This window comes from Mesocricetus auratus, unplaced genomic scaffold (assembly GCF_017639785.1).
Source record: "Mesocricetus auratus isolate SY011 unplaced genomic scaffold, BCM_Maur_2.0 Super-Scaffold_100014, whole genome shotgun sequence".
NCBI lineage: Eukaryota > Metazoa > Chordata > Mammalia > Rodentia > Cricetidae > Mesocricetus > Mesocricetus auratus.
In genome coordinates, this window is record NW_024429197.1 from 37,592,046 (window position 1) to 37,614,073 (window position 22,028).

Sequence of the window (22,028 nt, forward strand, 5' to 3'; positions counted from 1 at the left end):
CTATCTGCAGGGATCCATGAAGACAGAACATTTTATATGTAACAAATACATAAATATGTAAGAAAAATTATTTTAAAAATCCAAGATTAGCTTCAGGGTTGAAAACAACCTAGAATGCAAGATTGGTCTGGTGGTGAATACCTATGATACCCTGAACTAGGAAAGGAAGACAAGAGAATTTTAGAGAGGTAAAAACTAGGCTCGGGTAACACCTGTAACTTTGTCTTCTTAAAACGTGAAGCTAAAATGGAGCTGTGAAAGTGGGCGCTTACCTGACATGCTCTAGGCTCTGGGTTCTCTCTCACCACCACCAAATGTTTGAAAATCAATCCAAATGAGATTGGGGAAGCACACCTTTAATCACAGCATTCCAGCCACACAGATAAGCAGATCTCTGTGAGTTGAAAGACAGCCTGATCAACTTATTGAGGTCCAGGCCTCCTATGACTATATAGAATAAACCTAAAAAAATGAAAGAAATAAAGTAACGGAAAGACAGCAAGGAAGGAAGGAAGTTAGGAAGAAAGAAAGGAAGGAAGGAAGGAAAGGAAGAAGGAAAGAAAGAAAAGGAAAGGAAGGAAGGAAGGAAAGGAAGGAAGGAAAGGAAGGAAAGAAGGAAGGAAAGAAAAGAAGGAAGGAAAGAAAGAAAGAAGGAAGGAAAAGAAGAGAAATCCATATTAGTCATGGATGCTGGAATATTTGTAATCTTAGTAACAATTGAGAACTGAACCAGGAGAATGTGAGCCAGCTACGAAGGTCAAAATGGAGTGAGAACTGGAGTGTAAAGTGGCATCAGCCAGTCTGTAACTCAATCGGTATGAAAGGATGCTTAGATCCCAGAAAGCTGTGGAGCAAATTTGTACACTGTAAATATGTATCACTCCCATTGTTAAGGAAATCCAATTGACTGGTGGGTAGGCAGGATTTTGGAGCAGAGAGAATTCTGGTAAAAGGAAGGTCAGAGTCAATTGAGTTGCCCAGAAGACAGATAGGAGCCAGGACATGAAATGGAGGCAAAACCAACAAGCCTTGGAGCAACACATAGATTAATAGAAATGGGTTAATTTAAATTGTAAGAGTTAGCTGGGTGTTGGCAGTGCAGGCCTTTATTTCCACCACTCAGCAGGAAGAGGCAAGCACATCTCTGTGAGTTCAATGCCAGCCTGATCTCCACAGTGAGGTCCAGGACAGGCTACAAAGAAATAAAGAGAATCCTAGTCTTGACAAAAAAAACAAAAAAAACAGTTGTAAGAGTTAGTATGCTGGAAAGATGACTCAGCAGTTAAGACCATTGAGTGCTCACCCAGATTGTCTGGGTTCAATTCTCAGAATCCACATGAAAGCTACCAACTGTCTGTTCTTCCAAAATAAGACACACTAACAGTGACAAACAATCAGGAAAAACAAGGATATACATAAAATAAGGCTGAAAATTATCTTAAGAAAAGTTAGTTATTAAGAAGTCTGAGCTAAGGGTTGAGCATTTATAATGTGGTACAGAGAGGCCTCTCCCAGCTGCTTTCTGTGGGATTGAGCTCCTAGTGGGAGCTCCTAGATCAAACTGCATGGTGGGTTTGGGGTTTTGTTTATCCAGACAGAAAGGGTTACACATACTCAGTAAAGACAGATCAAAGAAATGAAAACAGAAACAAAAACAGCACAAACCTCTAAACAGGCTACAGTGTGATTAAAAATATACAAATGCATTGGAGAGCAAAGGAGGATAAAAACAGTAATAAAATATGTTTAGTTTTAATATAACAAAGACCCCAGAGAAGCTAGACCTCTCTTGCAGAAACAGATGGAAGCAGGTGCAGAGTTCTGTAATGAAACAAGACTCCACCTCCCAGAGTACAATCAAAGTGAGCAAGAAGAGCAGCAATATGAACAAAGCATCAAGACCCTGATGGGGGAACCCAAGCATCAGCTGACCGAGCTAGTAAGAGATGACTGATTCTGCACTGTCAACTGGGAAACCTTGCATAGAACTGAACTGGGACCCCTGAATACAAGTGGCATTGGTGAGGCTTGGGCGGTATATGAGGCCACTGGCAGTGGTACTAAGATCTAAGTGTAATACATGAAGTGATTTTGACTTTTCTCTTCTCTATGGAGAGATTCCTTGCTCACAAGATGATGGACAGATGTCAGTTGGAGGCCTTACCTTCTCTGAGGAGCAGAAGGGAGGTGGGATCAGGGAAAAAGTATATTGCCTGCATATGTGTATGTATACTCATGCATCTTGTGTGCACATGGAGGACATAAGAGAAAGTTAGGGACAGTTATGTGCTACCATGTGACTGCTGGGAACAGAGACTCCCATTATCTAAAGAACAAGAGATCGAGGCCTCTGAGCCATCTGCCCAGCCTCTAACCAGACTATTTTTGTTTTGATATTTTGTTTATTTTTTACAGATAGGGTATCTATGTATAACATCATTGACTGTCCTGGAGTTTGCTTTTTGGACCAGGATTCCCTGTAAAGCAGAGAGATCTGCCTTTCTCTGCCAGCCTCTGCCTCCCAAGTGACTGGATTAAATGCGTGTTCCACCATGTTCAGTTCCAAAACCAGTCTCTTAATGTATTTATTTGAGGTGAAAAGAAGCAATATTCTGTATGACCATGAATTGCAAAGCCACCCCAGGTGACTGTTGGAAGGAGGGTTGGGGGTGATCGGGACACATCCTGAGTGAACACCTGTGATTCAGCTTGTGAAGAACTCTGGCCCCGGGATTCAGGCAGTGACTCAGACATTTCTTTGATCCCTTTTGACTTTGTGGTATCTATTATCAGTTTGTTTTAGATATCTCTCTTATTGTGTGTGTATGAGTGTATTGCCTGCATGTATGTATGTGCACCACATGAGGGCATAGTGCCCTGTGAGTTTAAGAGATGCCATCAGGGCCCCTAAAACTGGAGTTGTGGATGGTTGTGAGCCACTTTGTGAGCAGTGGGAACCGATCCTGTGTCCCTGGCAAGAGCAACAAGTGCTCTTCATCTGCTCAGCAATCTCTCCAGACTCTGACTTAGTCAGATGGTTCTGGAAGTCAGTACACAGCCACAATAGCACTTGGGCAGAATAGTAGCCTCTATTCTCTACAGCATGAACTTATTATTATTTTGAACTAAGTAGATGCAGATGAGGGAATGTGGCTGGGAGTGCAGCAACCTTGAATTCCCTTGGAACTGGAGTTACAGGAGGTTTTTACATGTCTAACATGGGTGGTGGAAAACAAACTCAGGTTCTCCTCAAGAGTATTGTACCTTCTGAACAGATAGGACATTTCTCCAGACCCTGCATCTGTTTATTTTGTGCATACATGCACACCACAACATTTCTGCATGACCTGCTTGTGGAGGTGAAGGAGAACTTTGGGAGTCAGACCTCCCCTTATACTTTGTGGGCCACAAGGAATAAACTTAGGGTACCAAGTACATAGCCAGTTCTCTTTAGCTTTGTGGAAAGTTCTGCCACCAAAATTGTTAATAAACAAACCAATGAGAGATGAATTAGTTCAAAAATTCTCAGTTGTTATCTGATTATCCAGGGGAGAATGTCCAAGTACTTCGTTTAGGGACTCATTAGTACATTATGGACAGTTCACATTTGAATGCTTATATTATAGTTCTTAGGGCTTCCAATCCTTTAGAACAGGACAGGGACTTTTGCCCCTCTCTTGGAGGTCCTTATGTTCAGGTTTCCAGCCAGAAGTTGGGAGTCCTGAAGAACAGGACACATGGAAAGATGGTGTAAGTCACCAATCTCAACACCCAGGAAAAGGGGGAAAGAAGATTTGGAATTCATGGTCAATCTTGGCTGAGTGTTTTCCAAAAGATAGGCAGGGTGTCATGGAGCGAAATAAAGTAGAAATGTGCTCTAGATCCTACTCCCTTTGCTCTGTGTTTTACTTAGCGTGATTTTGCCCTCTTTGATGTGCCCTCAGTGCCTCCTCCTGAGCGTTTCCTGAATTACAACCATCGGTCACTCTGGAAAACCTCCTAAGGTAACAAGTCTGCATTGTTCACCTGAGGTTGATAACTTTGGGCAACCAGCAGCTACACAATCATATGTAAGAGAAGCACAGCAGGAAGAGAGAAGTAAGGCAATGTCAGAATGGTTTCTGTTCACTTTGATATCAAGAGTTTTTAGGCAAGAACCCAGGATCAAAGGAGCCAGAGAAGAAACCCAGGGTTCTGGAACCTGAGTCAACCTCTGGTTTTACTGGAAATAGGAGAGCTAGCATAGGCACCTGCCTCTGGTAAGGAATGCTCCTCCATCAAGACAACCCATAAACCCGTTATTCGGCACTACCTCATCTGACCCCCCAAACCTAGGGATATTCAGTGTCCATGGGCACCATTAGGCAAAAGATGTTAAAGGGGACTTTCATTTCAGTGTCATCAATGGAGCTGGTTTAGGACATTGACTTAGACCCCTTGATTGTTTTGAAGCTGCCTTTATCTCAAATGTGTAATATTTTCTGTCAGTTATTATGTTGTTTTGAAGGGCCCTAACAGTTATCCCCCAATAATTGGAAAATTGCTAAACTGTTCTGTCCTTGGACATGATAAGCTACACTTAAACATTTTTCCCTGGTTGTCCTCGAGGACTTGAAAATATTCCCCAGGCCTCAGTCCACAAGGACTTGGGAACATTCCCCAGACCTAAAGGCTCCAGGTCGGTCACAAATTGCAGCCAGGGCACAGACATTGCCTAAGACTGATAACGGACCAGACAGCCAGACAGCCACAAGCATACATGATTCATGAAGGTCTGGCACCAACTTCCATACTCCCGTTTTAACCCCACTACGACGTTTGGGGTTTTAGGCTTTGAAAACTTGCTGTAATTTCTGCTCCGTGTTCACTCCTTCACAAATCCTCTAGTATTTTGCAGCAAATTTTGGATCCCAGTGGTCTTTGGGGAGAGGGTCCTGAGAGAAAGACGACAGGGTCTTTCAGTTTGTGTGTTATGTTGCAGGCATGCCTTGTTGCCAGGCTGGCCTTCCACTTTCACTGGCCAGCAAAATCCTTTTCTCTCAGTACCTTAGTTATGGGGTTACCAGCATGGACCACCAGGTAAACTTCAGATCAAGTTTATGTTTGTGTTTTTTGTTGTTGTTGCCTTTCCCAAGACAGGGCTTCTCTGTGTAGCCTTGGTTGTCCTGGAACTAGCTCTGTAGATCCAGTTAACTTTGAACTCACATAGAATAACATGCCTATGGTTCTGGAGTACTGGCATTAAAAGTGTGTACCACCACCCAGTTTGAGATATGTTTGATATCTTGGTGTTTACAATCTGTTTGACTATTCTTTTTCAGAGTCAAGGCCTCCTGTAGAGCAGGATAGTTGAGAAGTCACCAAGTAGTCTGTAAGGCCCACCCTTTGCCATACATTCTGATTGAGTTTGCATGGCTTTATTGCTTCTGGGATTTGGGGTTTACACCCTGCCTTTGAAACACTGACTACAGCTAGGGCAGTGTTAGCTGACAGTTCCTTTCCCCAGAATCTTAAATGCTGCCTGTGGCTCAGTTTACAGGATCCATGGTACACCCCTTCCCTGTCGAAATGGGATTGAAAGGAGAAGGGGGTATAATCATATGAGAGAGAAAATATGTGATCACATGTGTAATTGTGAGTCTCCCCATGCTGCCTGCCAGTACATTCATGGCCTGATTTGTTGGTCTTGTGTTGTTATGGTTTGATACCAAGAGTGAGTGGCATGATGTAAACTGAGGATCAGGTGTTGTCATAGGTGTCACTATGCCATTGAGTGATTCCTTTGATGGGAGAGAATAAGTGCTTTCTAATCTTGGCCTGAAAATGAGTTACTTTGGGATGGATAGTGGTGGTGCACACCTTTAATCCCAGCAGAGGGAGGTATATCTGTGAGTTAAAGGCCTGCCTGGTCTACAGAGCTAGTTCCAGGATAGGTAGGACTGTTACAAAGAGAAACCGGAACTTGAAAAGCAAAACCAAAACAACAAAAAAACTGTGTTATTTCAAAAAACTTTCCCTGGATTCTGTACCCTAATATCTACAAAAATGAGTGGTCCTACCCAGCCCACACACCTGCAGCAGGTAGTGCAGAAGTTGCTGAGGGATGAGGCCTTAGCCATCTCTGCTCTAGACAACCTGCCCAAGGAGCTCTTCCCACCTCTGCTCAAGGAGGCCTTGACTGGGAGACAGACTAATGTGGTGAGGGCAATGGTGGCCGCCTGGCCATTTCACTGCCTCCCAATGGGGACCCTGATGAATACCTCACACATGGAGACTTTGAAGGCTGTGCTCGAGGCACTAGATTTTCTGGTTACACAAAAGATTCACCCCAGGTAGGTATGACCTTGCTAAAGGTCCCACAGGTTCAGTGAGGGAACAATTAGAGTGAGGGAAGAGTGTGGTCCAATGTGGATCTGGGGCTTCTCACTGTGCTGGTTTGGACAATCACACGGGCCTCAGACCTTTCAGAACAGTGTCAAGTGTGGAGGGCAGCTTAGAACTGATAATGAAACTGAAGTGTGAGCCACTCCCTGCTCCTCCAGGCAAAATGGGATCAGGCAGGGAAAAAGTAGAGGACAGTAAAACAGAATTATAGATGCCAGTGGGGCGAAGAATCTTTCTTCACAGGACAGGAGGCTATGGGTGGACAGCCAGTTCTACAAATAGACCTGACTGGAAGACAGTGGGGAACAGGAAGTGAGAGTTGAAATGTGGAAGAAAAGCTGACTATGTGGTGTCTGATCGTACGTCTTAAGTTTCCCACCTGTTTTCCACAGGAGGTGGAAACTCCAAGTGCTTGATTTGAGTAAAGTACACCAGAACCCCTGGGATGGACATACTGGAGGCACAGATGTCAGCTACACCCCACAGGTCCTGAGTCAAGAGGAAACTAGGGAGCACGATCAAAAGTGCGTAGTGAAGCAGCACTTGAAGTTGTTAGTGCATTTTGACCTCTGTGGGTTGCGTCTCACTGAAGCTGAAAAATGCCTGTTAAATTGGGCCAGGCTGAGAAAAGGCTCAGTGCAGCTGTATTGTAGAAAGCTGAATATCACAGCAACCCATGTCTACACTGTCAGAGAGATCCTGAAAATTTTAGACAAAGATTATATCCAGGAGCTAGAACCAAATTCCTGGTGGCAACAGGGAAACCAGTCCTAGTTTGCACATTATCAGGAAAAGCTGGGAAATCTTTGCAAGCTCTCTCTCCTGGGAATATTCTAGAAGGACGTCCATAGAGACTTTGCTCTACCAGACATGAAGAAGGAAATCTACTTTCTAAAAGACAACTTGAAAGTATTGCTAAGGTAAGTTGGGGAATTGTCCAGAGCAGGGGAAACCCTTGTGCTCTGCAGACAGGGAACCCTCAATACCTGCCAAGCACAATGGATCCCATAGGGCAGTAGACTCTGAAGGGTTGGCCACCTGCCTCTGTCTATGGGTGGAAAAGGCTGTGGGGGCAGACTTGGTAGGGGCTGAGTATCTAGAGAAACCCTTGGACTAGCCTTGTGTGTCAGAGTCTGGGTGATACAGGGTGAATGGCAATCAAGTGTGATGCTGATTCAGTCATCCAGAAGCTCTGAAGACTCCCCAAGAGTATAACTAGGTCTTGATTGGCTTATACATGATCTGTAACACTGAGGTGGCCTGTACTGGGGTTTTCTGCTTTTTGTAAAGGCTGTTGGTGTGTATGTCCTGAAGCAGTCCCTCTGTGATATTGGTAACCTTGGTGTAAAACATGTGAATTGAGTGAGACAACAATGATAGCATCCTGATATGCATGTCTAGCTTGGGATGAGACTGAGCTTCAACAAGGCTAAACTGTCCATCTCAGTGTCAACCAATCAGTGACACTTTCAAATTCCATTTGCCAGAACTCATTTCTATTCTTTCCCTGGGTACCTGAAGACCCCCTTAGAGACACTGTCCATCACTCATTCCCAGCTCTCCAGGTAAGACTTGGATCATTTACACCTGAGTGTAAACCTACATCAGCTCACACACCTGGACTTCAGCGGTGTGGTATTGTCCCATTTAAGTACTGGGCCCCTCCATGTCCTTCTGGAGAGAGTTGCAGCCATTCTGAAGAGCCTGGAATTGGAGGGATGTAGGATGCAGAGCTCCCAGCTCAGTGCCCTCATGCCTGCCTTTAGCCAGTGCAACCAGCTCACTATGATTAACTTTTTTTTTTGGTGGCGCACACCTTTAATCCCAGAACTTGGAGGCAGAGGCAAGCGGATCGCTCTGAGTTTGAGGCCAGCCTGGTCACAATGCAAGTCGTAGGACAGCCAGGACTGTTACACAGAGAAACCCTGTCTGGGGGGGTAGGGTCCCAGTAGTTCCCAGGGCATATGTGGGTCCTGATGTGGAAGGGTCACCAAGGACATAATGTACTCACATTTATGACCCTGAGCTGCCCCAATCCTGCCTTACCCCGGATTTTTCTGTCTGTAGGCCTCACTGGAGCAGCTCCTACAGGTCCTGCATAGCACAACACCCCACTACATTCGCTGTATCAAGCCTAACAGCCAGAGTAAGCCACAGACCTTCCTCCAGAAAGAGGTAATTAACCCTGACTGACAGCTGCCTAGTATCAAACCCCATCCGGCCAGGCCTAGAAAACTAAAGGGAGAGCCATCTCCAGATGGAGTGATCACAGGCAGTCTCTCAGGCTGGACATCAAGGAGGGCTTATTGTCCCAGAACATCTTGCTCCCTGCTCATCTAGCTTAACTCTAACAATTGAATCTGCTCAGGGCAATGGCTGTTCTGTGATTTGTTCAACATCTGTGCAGTCCATGCAGTGTGGCTATTCTGGACTGTTAATATCATTTCCTAATTTACATAGAATCATTCCTCAGGGTTTCAGGTTCTGAAGGGGTATAGATGATGTATGAGTGCTGGGCAGCACTGAGGAATATCCAACAGTCACCTGGTAAGTGTGGCTGTGTAGACAAGTAAAAATCTTCACAGTATAACCTTGCTTGCTTGAGCAACTCTGATGCCAGAAGAGAATAAACTCTTCTGTATTGTGAAGTGGTGTCAGCCCTGGAGAGGTGACAGACAGCCAGGACCATTGCAGACCTTAGCTATGTCAGGAGCCAGGTACCAGACAGGGCATTTGTGGGTCTACCAGAACCTCTTGTAGCAGGGAGATCTTCGGGCCTTTAGTTTCTCATGGCCCCACAAAGACATCTCCATCAGCCAATCCTGCCTGTTACTGAAGGTCAGGACCAAAGATGTGCAAAAGAAATGGCATTTTTGGCCTACAGGTGCTTGCTCTATCTCCCCACCCTTGTAGGTCCTGAGCCAGTTGGAGGCCTGTGGCCTTGTGGAGACCATCCACATCAGTGCTGCTGGCTTTCCCATCCGGTAAGTAAGCCACATTGCTGTAGGACCAAAGCCTGGTGGCATTCACAACATGGGCCAGACAGAGGGAGGTAGAGATGAGGAGAATGGCAGGTCTGAGGCAGTCCACCTGGAAGGCAAATGGATGGCACCTGTGCATCTGTTCAGTCACTCATTGTGGAATCTGTGCCCTTGTAGGGCCTACATTCTTTCAGAGGTCAGAAGAGGGTGTCAGATCCCCTGGAACTTTAATTACAAGTGTTGGCAGTCATGAGTGCTGAAGATTGGTCCTCTCTCTGGAAGAGCTGAGCCAACACTCCAGGGTTCCCCTCTTCACCTTGAGTGTTCTCCACTTGTCTGAAGCAAGCCGAGTGATGGAAAAAGACCTACATGTTCTATAGCAGCCTTGGAAGCAACCTCCTCCTTGGAGGAGCAGTGGGCAGCTTAAGCAAAGAGCACATCCAAATTTTAAGAATCCCTGTTCCGGGATGGTTCCACGATTCTTAAACAGCGGTCTGCGAACTCCACAAACAAAGGCTCCTGCATGCAGGCTTTCATCAGCTTTGCCTTGTTGTCACCCTGGTCGAGGTTAACCATCAGCTGTCTCGGGTGTGGGTTGAGGAGTAAACTTCTTAAAGTTGCAGATTCACCTAAATTCTTTAAATTCTGCAGGTACACTCTGTCCTCTTCCTCATCACTGTTGAGGAAGTCTGCTGTAGAGTCATCATCATCTTTGTTTTCCTCAGACTTTATATTCACTGGAGCTACTTCTATGACAATGACATCTCCATGGCTGTCCTTAGGAACCTTTTCCACCACACAGCAAATCTCAGCCAGCTGAACTTGGAGCTGTACCCTGCCCTTCGGAATGTTATGATGGCATGGGTCAAGACCTTGAAGACAGATTTGCTGGATTTTGTCCTGAGCACATCGATATTCTCAGAAGTATAAGGCAGATCAAATCTGTCTGCTTTGCTGCTGGAGCCTGTTTTGTGTGTTATGACTAGAGACCAGAATTATTTTGGTGGGCAGGTGGAGCAGGGTTACTTCTGGGCACTGGCATGTGAAGTCCAAAGGAGGGCTGTCTCATCAAATAGACATAGAAAGCAATGAGAGAGAGCGGGTTATGGATATGAAATAACAGTTCATTTACATGGAGAACTGTGGAACCCAGGGAACAAATGATTATGATTAATGAGTCAAACAGAAATTGGTATTTCTGAAAGAAGCTTCTAGTTGTACATATCAATGAGTTGGTTGACCCTGAGTGGTGCTTTTGATTGAATTGTCAGACCCTGGGAAACTGGATACTCACCATTTGAGGTACTTCTTGGCCACTATTCTTTTTTGTTTTTGTCTTGTCTGTATTTATTCTTTTTTACACCTGTTAATTATATATTAAAATCAGAAATGAGCTTGCTTCCCCTGTCAGTCACAGCTCCCTCTCCCTCCATGCCCAGGTCCCACCCAATCCCCACTCCATTCCCCAGGGAGAGTAAGGCCCTCCGAGGGGGATCTAGAGTGTCCAGATTGAGAAAGCATCCCTCATTGTGGGATGGGTCCCTAAAGTCCATTTGTGTGCCAGGGATAAATAGTTATCTACTACCCAGAAACCCCACAGATTGCCTGAGACTCCTCAATGACAACCACATTCAGATGGTCTGGATCAGGCCCGTGCTGACCTCTCAGCCATCAGTCTGGGATTCAAGACTTCCCCCTTTTTCAGGTCAGCTGTATCTGGGTTTCACTAGTCAAGCAGAAAGGGACAAGAGCTTCTGAACAAATTGGCAGCCTGGGGGCAGGGAAGGGAGTTAGGAGAAAGAAGAGGGAAGAAGATGATGGGGGAAGGAGAACATTAGAGATCAGGTAGTTTGACACAGGAAAGGAATAGAGGAGAACAAGAGAAGCGACACATCAATAGAGGGAGCCACTATAGGTTTAAAGAGAAATCTGGCACTAGGGAAATGTGCACAGATCCACAAGGATGATGCCAACTAGGAATCTAAGAAATACTGGAGACGATACCTAAATGCCCTTCTGCTATAATGAGAATGATGACTATGTTAAATCGCATCCTAGAGCCTTCATCAGGTAGCTGATGGAAGCAGAAGCAGAGATCCACAGGTAAGAACTGAGCCAAACTCATGGAATCCAGTTTCAGAGAGGGAGGATTGGTAAGAGAAGGGGTCAAGACCTTGGTGGTAAAACTCACAGAAACAGCTGACCTTGGCAAGTATGAACTCATGGACCTCAGTCTGGCAGCTGGCAGCTGGCAGCAGTTTAAAGGGGAACCAACATAGCACCAAACCAGGCCCCCTGAATGTGAGTGTCAGCTAGGAGCACTGAACAGTCTATGGGGTCTCTGGACGTGGACCCAGGATGTATCCCTAGTGAACAAAAGGACTTCGGGAGACATGAAGGGATATTCTATTAGCCTGGATACACATAGGAGGGCCTAGGTCCTGCCCCAAATGACTTGTTGGATTTGATGATCCCTCATGGAAGGTCTCATCCTCCTTGGGGAGTAGATGAGGGATGGGATGGTGAAGGAGGGGCAGGAAAATAGGAGGATGGAAGGGAAAGGGAACTGGGATTGATATGTAAAATAAGATTCCTTGTAATTTAAATAAAATTCATAAATAAAGAGTATGGAATTGAACAAAAAGAAAATAAGAGTATATCGATCCTGGTTAAGTTGCTTATCCCTTCATTTATTAGTTCTATTTTTAAACCATCCATTGATTACTCATACCAAGACCTAATTCTCTCCATTTTAATACTGTTTTACATTCTTTAGTTTGGGAAGAGCGCTTCTCTTTTTAACTAATCTCTTCTTTTAATAATTTCATATTAATTTATCAAACCTGCTGACAATGTCACTGAACTGTGAGGCAAAGCACCTCAGAATCTCAGATCTACCTTGTGTGCTTGAACTGAGAGTGTCAGTCTGACAAGAGAGGCTCTGTGAAAAACTAGAACACTTCCTGAGTTTTGGTGGCAACAGAACACAGTATAGCAAAACTACATCTCAAAATTTCAATAGTCCCTCAAAGTCTTGGGGAAAAAGAAAACCAAAAGAAAACTTAGCTGTGAAGGCAGGGACTCAGGTGGTCGTCCCACCTGCAGCTCAGCATAGGGCCTGGCCAAGTGGCTTCAAACACACAGGCAATTGGCTTTTTAATTAATTAATTCCTTTACATTGGGTGCTAGTTTGTAGCTCAAAAAATAAAAGACCAAGAGACAGATATTGGGGTTCAAGCTTCAAGCTTCAAGCTGAAGATCAGAGAAGCAAAGCAGCTTTTCCAGTAGATATTACCTCTACACAGATGACCGGGCAATCAAGTTTCCACAAACCCCCAAAGGAAAAAGTTCTCAGTTCCTGTATGCTCTCTGTAAATTCCTTTCTCTGTCCAGACATATCCTCCTGGCTCTACCTCCTTAGTGCTGGGATTAAAGCCAGTGATCCCAAGTGCTGAGATCACTTTTGTGAGAGATGTTGCTTTTAGCAGTAGTCTGTGTCCTTGATCTAAGCAAGATTAGTCTACCTCTTTATCATGAGTCCTGGGATTAAAGGTATATACTATGTCTGTATCACCATTGTCTGAACTATATAGCTTGAGGCTGGCTTTGCTTTCTATATCCTCAGTCAAGCTTTAATAAACCTTAAAGAGTATATCACCACAATGAATCATAACAAAATAAGAGAAATAAAACAATTTTGAAATCATCCAAACCACCAAAAATAAAACAATTTGAAGTAAACAACCCAGCACAAATACCCAAGGCCAGGGTACTGTGCACTGCAGCACCTATCCCAACAGGAGCCATGTGGCTCAGAGACTGCCAGCTTCCAAGTCCCAGTCTCCACCCATCAGACAGGCTAGGTATGCATGGGACTGTTTCCAGCCTCCCTTCCTTGCCTGGAACAGAACCACCAGAGACCTCAAGACTGCACACTGTAGATCCCATATATACAACCCATATCTGACAGAGGACTGATCTCCAACATTTACAAACAACTCAAGAATCAAGTCTCCGACACACCAAAGGATCCAATTAAATAGTGGGCTGCAGAACTAAATAAAGAATCTCAATAGAAGAATATAAAATGCCTGAGAGGCACTTGAGAAAGTGCTCAATATCCCTAGCCATCAGATAAATGCAAATCAAAACAAATCAGAGATACCATCTCACTCCTTTCAGAATGGCTGAAATAAAAAACAACAACAGTTTATGCTGGAGAGGATGTAGAGAAAGGGGAACACTCCTCCACTGCTGGTGAGAGTGCCGACTCCTACAGCCACTTTGGAAATCAGTATGGAGATCCCTCAGATAAATGGGAATCAGTCTACTACAAAACCCAGCAATTGCACTCTTAGGCATATACCCAAAAGATGCACATTCATACAACAAGGACATCTGTTCCACTATGTTCATAGCAACATTATTTGTAATAGCCAGAGCCTGGAAGTAACCTTGATGCCACACAACTGAAGAGTAGATAGAGAAAATGTGGTACATTTACACAATAGAGAACCATTCAGTAGAAAAAAAATCAATGGAATCTTGAAATTTGCAGGCAAATGGATGCAACTAGAAGAAACCATCCTGAGTGAGGTAACCGAGACAAAAAAAGAGAAACGTTTTATGTACTCACTCATATATGGATTTAGACATGGACCCAGGGAAGTGCCACCATACAATCCCATTGCCAGAGAGTCTGGGATACAGAACCTTCAACCAATGACTGATGGAAACAGAGGCAGACAGCCACAACTAAACACTGATCTGAACTCAAGGAACCCAGAGACACAGAGGGAGGACTGATGAGCATAGGGGTCAAGACTGGGCTTGTTTAACCACAGAAACAGGTGACTTAAACAACAGGGATCTCTGGAACCCCAGACTGATGGCTGGGAATCCAGGATGTGACTGATCAAGACACCCTGCATGTGGGTGTTAGTGAGGAGGCCTGGGAAATCAATGGGGCCTTGGGTAGTAGATCAGTATTAATCCCTGTCTTCCAAATGGACTTTGGATGTCCATCCCACAATGAAAAATGCACTGTAAGCCTGGAATCTTGGGGGAGGGTCTAGGCCTTGCCCTGGATGAAATGACAGACACCCATCATGGAGAGCCACATCCTCCTTGGGGAAAGGAGAGGGAATTGGGGGAGGGCTTAGGAGGTTGGTGGGAGGGCATGGGAGGAGGGGTAGAAAGGGAGAGGGAGATGGGATTGACATGTGAAGCAATCATGTTTCTAATTTAAATGTAATTATAAAATAAAACAGGAGTTGCTAAAAGAGGAAGAATCAGTCATCTGGGAGCAGCTCCCTGATTGCTTATCCATCCAGTGATCTTCCCTCAATTGGCGTGTATGAGCAACACTAAAGCAGCTTGGCAGGATGCACTTATAGAGGTGTGTGTGGAACACATCCCAGACTCAGAATTTAGTTGATTCTCTCTCTCTCTCTCTCTCTCTCTCTCTCTCTCTCTCTCTCTCTCTCTCTCTCTCTCTCTCTCTCTCTCTCTCTCTCTCTCTGTCTCCTGCTTTCTTTCTTTCTTTGTTTTTCTTCCTTCCCTACCTCCATCCCTCCCTCTCTCCCTCTGCCCCTCCTTCCTTCCTTCATTTCTTCTGAAGGATCACTAACCCAACTGTTGAAAAATCACAAAGCTGTCCTGTCCTTAGTCATGAGCAGCTACATTTAAACATCTTCCCTTGGTGGTCCTCACACAGTTGAGAATATTTCCCAGACATCAGTCCTCAAGGACTTTGGAAGATTCCCCAGACCTCAAGGTTCCAGGACCGTCACAAAGTTCAGCCAGGCACAACCATTACCTAAGACTGATAACAAGTCAGTCAGCCACAAGCGTGCATGTTTGCATGAAGGTCTGGCACCGATTATCAAACACCACTTGTAAGCCAACCACCCAGTTAGCGGTTTTAGGCTTTATAAACTTGCTGTAATTTTTGCTGGAGGTTACATGCATCCCAAAGCTGCTGAACCCTAGTGCCCTGGCTTATAAAAATCCTTTTGCATTTTGTAGCTAACTTTGTATCCCTGGTGGTCTTTGGGGCAAGGGTCCTGAAACACTAAAGGGTGTTTCATTCCTTCCTGTCGGGCAGGCTTTTTCACTTTTTGGTGTTTTGAGATGTAACTTTGGCTCTGCTGAAACTCACTTTGTAGATGAGGCTGACCTTGAATTCGCAGATTTGCCTGCCTCTGCCTCTCCAGAGGTGAGATTTAAGGCTGGGATTAAACATGTGTACCAACTTTCTCAGCTCTATTTGATTTCTAATTGAATCATTTTTCCTGAGTTTTCGGTCAAAGAGCATTGATGTAACAATTGATCCTTCCTTCCCTCTCTTACTTCCTTACTTTCGTTGCTAGAGAACCTGGTGCTTTTCACACTGGGGTAGAAGCTACTCATAGCAAGGGTGACATGAAACTCCTGATATTGCATTCCTATCTCACTGACTGCATAGGTGGCAGTCCTGCACACATGCCCAGTTGATATCATAGAGATCAGTCTAAGCTCAGTGGTTCCCTGCTGAAAGGAAATTTTAAAAATGCAACACAAATTAATAAAAGACCCAGAGACAGATACTGGGGTTCAGGCTGAAAACTGAAGATCAGAGAGGCATAATAGCCAAGCCACTAGCTCTTTTTCTGCTTCAGGCTGAAAGCTGATCCTGTCTCCGGGATCTCTCCCCACACCTAAGACTGCTGTTCTCATCAAAGTGGCTTGAACCTAAATATACAACTGAGAGTCGTTGTTTTCGGTGTCTACTCACTGCTGAGCTTAAACGAGCATGATCCCTAGTACTGAGATCACCTTTGCATGAGCTATTTATCTTTCAGATAGATTCACACTTGTGCAGACATGGGTGGCCTCTGACACAAAGAGATCCTTTGTCACCTGAGTCCATGGATTAGCGGTGTGTGCAAACTCTGCCCAGCATTTACAACTAACTGTTATGGCTTGCTTTGAATTTTGATTCTTCAGGCAATCATTATTAAATCATTAATAATATATCAGCACATAAAATTTTTTCAATAAATTATAGGTTGTGAGGTACTTGCCATGGTGCCCATGTGGAGTTCACAGAAAACCTTCAGGAGTCTGTTCTCCTGGGTCACAAACATCAAATTTAAGTCTTCATAGGAGCAAGTACCTTAAATGGAACCTTCTCAGGATGGCTGTGTAAGGGATTTGTTCTAAAAGACCATTTCAGGGGAAAAAAAAGATCATTTGATGCACCTGGTTTCCAATGTTTTCCTCAAGAAAAGCACCACGGTTTTCTGTCTGGAATGTGATGTTGTTGTTGAATATTTTTTCACTGTATGGTGCAGCTTGGCCTGAAACTCACAGAAATTCTCCTGCCTCAGCTTCAGGAATGCTAAGACAAAGAAGTGTATGTACTCCATGCAGGATGACACCGGGGTGTTAATAAACATTAGTGTTTGTTTCATTTCCATCCCATCATGCTTTGCTGATGATTTTCACTTTGAGATAAAGTACTTGCTAGGGAGGGCTCCAGGTTCCCGACACCCATCTCAGCTCTTTCTCATCTGCAACATATTCATGGGGTGTGTTTTGTTTTGTGTTTGGTTTGTTGTATTGAGACAAAAGCTAATTTTTTACACTTAGGCTACCATAAATCTCACTACTTAATCAAATACCCACACACAATAAAACACACACATAGACACTAAAATCACATGCACTAATATATATGTATATGTTATACATACGTATATATAAGTGTGCATGAACATTCACATAAAAATAAGTCAATATATACACAGATGGAATATTGACTTTTGAATTTAGTGTTTTAGTTTTCCATGGATTTGTCAGATTCAGTCAATCTGCTGGAGAATAAAATAAATCAATAATTAACATGATTAAGTGGGTGGAGATTTGGGAGTTTTCATTAGAGGGGTGGGGCTTCATGGGGAAGAGTCAGTTGGAAGGTATATAAAATGGTAAGAGGCAGCCATGGAGAATCTCAGAATACTGGAGTCTGGAGTCACGGATTGACTGTGCTAAGGAGTCTTGAACCTCAAGACTCTGCTTGGCCCTGCAGGCAATAGGAGCTCTAAACACATATCCATATCAGGTAAGTAACCCGTGTCCACTGGAAGTCTTAGTACATACTGTTCTAGCCTTTTCACAAACTAAGCTACATTTCCAGATAATGGCTTAAAAATTCAAAGGACACATTTTAATATTTTTAATTTTTAATAATTTTACATCAGGTGTAAAGTTCCTAAGGCAAGGTGGGACAAATAAGAAACTGTGACTAGAGTGGTTGGTTAAGGGACCTCGACAAGAGTGGTTGGTTTAATAGATAAATAAATAAGCCACGTAAAGATGAAAAATACACAGAAAGTCTGGATACTTTACCCTATTGTGCTTTTCAGTTTTTTGATTGCTAAGAAAGGAACAACTGCTAAAATACTCTTAATTATAAACTCAGCTGAATTAATTCAACTTATATATTTTAAAAATGCCTTGAGCATTTCTTCTAGGCTTCTGTGGTTTGATGAACCAAGACACCTGGAAACAGTGGACCAGGTGTTCCAACAATTGAAACAGCTAAGATGATGCTGTCTTACAGACCCTGAAACTAAGGACTTATACAGGTGTTTGAGTTTTGTCATGATCCCCATGGTATGAACAGCGCCCCCTTCCAGCACAAAGCAGTAAAAATAGAGAAAAGTACTTTAGGGACCGAGGAATGATCCAGGCTTTGATATATTTTCCAGCTTAAATTACATGAAAGCGCCAGAGATTTGGATACTAGGGGGAGCTTTTTCACTATAAAAACCCTGTACCGTGTGTCAAAATGAGTTTTCCAGGTTTAATGTAAGGGTCACTCAGGTGTTCCATCTTCACTTGGCTTATTGCTAGGCAGGCTCAGATGGTTTGGCTCAAACCATGCAGCCAGGTGTAGAAAATTTGCTAATTGCAGTACTTTTTCTCTGTACCCAGAAGCCTCCACTGTTGTTCAAGGGTGTCTTCCAGAAGCTCAGGCCAACTGAGATCAATGTTCTGCTTTCCCCTCCCTCACTGCAGGATTTGGCAAGTCTTTTCTCACTGAGATTAGTGAAGCGGTCAACTTCATATAAGAAACAGTCATATGGGTGCTGGGAGTTGAACCGGGGTCCTCTGGCCATCTCTCAGCTCCCCAGAATGGCAGGGACCTCATCCATCCTTACCCCCACATTCAATCCTTCATCAAATCCAGTCTCTATGGAAGCACTTAGCTTGAGTCTGTGAATTGCTACCTTAGTAATGCTACTCAGCTTTCTCCAGCTGCCTCATATCACCTGGGCATATTTTAGCCAGTTAATGCCCTAATTAGGATCTATTACAGCCAGTGTGGTATTAGTCACTTTACCCCTCTACTCATTAAATGCTACCCAGTCTACCAGCCATGCAAGTGGCTTGCAGGAAAAAGGAAAAGAAAAGGAAAAAAGAAAAAACTATGACATGTATTGAAGTGAAGGGCTGTTGCAGACCTACTGTTCCACCACCATACCCAGAAGTGGAACAGACTACTCAGCGTCCATGCTCTGGATGGTCCTATTGTCCAAGGACATGGAAGCAAGTACGTACAGAATTGCGGCTTGCTTTCCCTGTGTTCCAAGATCAGCAAGGACACCTAGTGATTGGAGCAGTTTGGCTTGCACATGTCATCTGTTCAGTATGCCAATTTTACAAAAGCCGCAAATTTGTCTAAGTACTCGTCCAGTTTTCTATTACAGAATTCGTCACTTGAATTTGAAGATACTTTGAAGGAGTTGAGGCTGGTAGTGATCCATGTGAATTCCACCAGAGTGGACCTTTCTTTTGCATCGGGATTATCGTCTTGGCTGACTTCTGCAATGAACCACCTTAAGGAGTGGGCGGGTATAGGAGCATTAACAGGTCTCTTGCTGTTGGTCTCCCTGGTTTGCTTGTGGTTTCTATGTAAGATTAGAGTCACACAAAGACGCAATGCAGCCATGGTCATTCAGGCCTTTACCGCTATTGAAGCAGGAGAGTCCCCCCAGGCATGGTTTGCTACCTTAAGAGCTGATTAAATGCACTCAGGATGCGAGGCAAAGCACTGCACTCTGGGTCAGCGAATAGAGACCGGGAGAAGAGCATGTCTGATTGCATGTGGGTTGGTACCCAAGAGTCCCGCCTCTGAAAAAAAGGGTATCGGACAGGTCTGATGCTCGTTGGGTGGATGACATCAAATGAGAAATCAGTACAATGTCCCTGTCTATGTCAGAGATCAGACCTCTACTCTTGCCTGTTACGTTTAAAACAAAAAAGGGGGAACCGTAGAGAGCTGCGAAGTGCCACACCCTTAATATGGCACTGGCTTCTGCCTACTGCTGGTCCGACAGCAGGGGCTCTCTGTAATAAACAACACCTGTATTTGGTTAAGGCTAGATATCAGGCTTGCGTCTGCATACGTGGACCTATCTGCATGTTCCACGTGTCATACTGGGGTTGGCCGCCCAAGGGCTTTTAAGCTGTGGGTTGGTGCTCCCCGGTGCTCCCCAGGAGAAGAAGATTGTTTAAGGTTCTTGAATAATCTGCTTAAAGAAGAGTCTGGGTGTTGCGTCTTCCTTGCTGGTAGAGGCGGGCATGACACATCACCATACCTGATTTCAAGCTGTATTACAGAGAAATAGAGAGAGTAATGGAATCAAATTGTACACCACTATATTAACCTATAAATGTATGAATACCTGATCTTTGACAAACAAGCTGAAAGGATAGAGGGGAAAGAAACCATCTTTGACAAATGATGTTGGCATAACTGGAGCCGGACAAGTATTTCATGAATGTCTTGTTCAACTGGCTTCTTTCCTGGGTGCGACAACATCGTGGCACCAGATGCAGTCTGGTTTTAGCAATAGCCCTTGGTAGTGTTTCATTCTGGTTTTTGTCAACCAGTACATGTGGGGCTGTGATCAAAAGATCTTGCCCCAGAGTGAATTTGTCAGCATCTCTCACAAACAGGGCTACCTTGGCCACAGCCTTCAGGTAGCCAGGCCACCTGGCAGCCATTGAATCGAACTTTTGGGATAGATAACCATCCGGTCTGTCCCAAGGGTGTAGTCTTGGGTCAGCATTCCTTTTGCCACTCATTTCAATCCCATCACAATATGTGGAAAGGTTTGTTGACATAAGGGAACACTAGTGCTGAAGCCGACAGTAGGGCTTGCTTTATGCTTTCAAAGGCCTGTTGTTCCTTGTAATGGACTTGATCCTGGTGCCCATGGGGTCTGGAAACTAAAGTCTTCTCTTTTACTTTTCTAATTTTCTCTAAATTGAAAACACCCTCAGAGGAACATCCTACCTGAAATGTTGGACAATCTGAAGTGCAAAGACTCTGCCATTTTCTTTCCTGACATCCACAGGTAGATCTCTATCCCTTAATTTGGACCCGTGATTAAGAGTCCCTTTAACCAGGACAAAACATGTTGATTATGTGCAATATAACTTACTGTGCCAAGAAACCACAATGACTGAGATTAAAGCTGTTTAATATACACACACACACACACACACACACACACACACACACACACACACACACACACACACACACAAAGATCACTTTTCTGAGCCAGGTGTTAATGGCAAACGCCTTTAATCCCAGCACTCAGGTGGCAGAGGCAGGCTAATCTCTATGAGTTCAAGGTCAAAGTGGTCTACAACAAGTTATAGAATAGCCTCCAAAACAATACAGAGAAACCCTGTCTCTTTTCTGAAAAAGGAATGGCTGGGAACTTGCTGATCAGTGAGAGTGAGCCCCAAAATCTCATGACCTCATAAGGCATTGAAGCCATCAATGGTGGGCAATTGAGCCTTTTACACTGTCTGAACACATTGCAATAAAACTAAAAACTGACAAAAAATCCAGTGATGTCCAAGCCTGATAAATATTAAATGAACTTGTTATGGAATCAATGGGTCCAGGAAAAAATGAAACAAATTAAGGAAAGAAGGAAGCAAGCAAGCAAGGAAGGAAGGAAGAAAAGAAGAATTTCCTGGAAAGAAAAATATTTACAACAAACCACATCACAACTTCTGGGACACAATGAAAGCAATCTTATGAAAGAAATTTAAAATTCTGAGGGACTAGAATAAAAACCTGAAAAAGCACAAAAAATTAGTTTTGATTTCAATTGAAATATATGGGAAAAACTACGCTAAATCCCAATGCAGTGGGCAGCAAGAGAAAATAAAAATCAGAATAATAATGAAAAAGATAGCCATGTCTGCTGGTGTACACATTCAATCTGAGTAGGTGGGAGGGAGAAGCATGACTTTTGAAATATAGGCCACTGTGGTCTACACAATGAGTTCCAGCATAGACTGAAAACAAAGAAACCCTGCTATGGAAAACAAAAAAATAAATCAACAACAAACATTTAACAAACAGAAGCAATAGAAAGAATCAACAAATTTCAGAAGGGATTTTGGGGAAAGACACATTAAAAGGGTAACCATAGGAATCCAGGATATTTTAATGTTATAAGCATAATTATATATCATTAATTTAACAACTTGTGCTCCATGAAATGTATGACAATAAATAAAAGACCCAAAGACAGCTTTTTGGGTTCAAGCTTGAAGCTGAATATCAGAGAAGCAAAACAGTTAATGCAG

At 43.8% G+C, this 22,028-nt stretch overlaps 1 protein-coding gene across 1 annotated transcript; it reads right to left on the reverse strand.

The window, feature by feature from the left end:
* Positions 1–9,729: 9,729 nt before the first annotated feature.
* LOC121144119 (zinc finger HIT domain-containing protein 3-like) lies at positions 9,730–20,420 on the reverse strand. The gene is made up of 2 exons (XM_040757454.1): positions 20,379–20,420; positions 9,730–10,205 (listed from the first exon to the last, which is right to left on the reverse strand). The coding sequence occupies exons 1-2, from the start codon at positions 20,418–20,420 to the stop codon at positions 9,813–9,815; spliced, it is 435 nt and encodes a 144-aa protein (XP_040613388.1). The 3' UTR covers positions 9,730–9,812.
* Between the last annotated feature and the right edge of the window lie 1,608 nt (positions 20,421–22,028).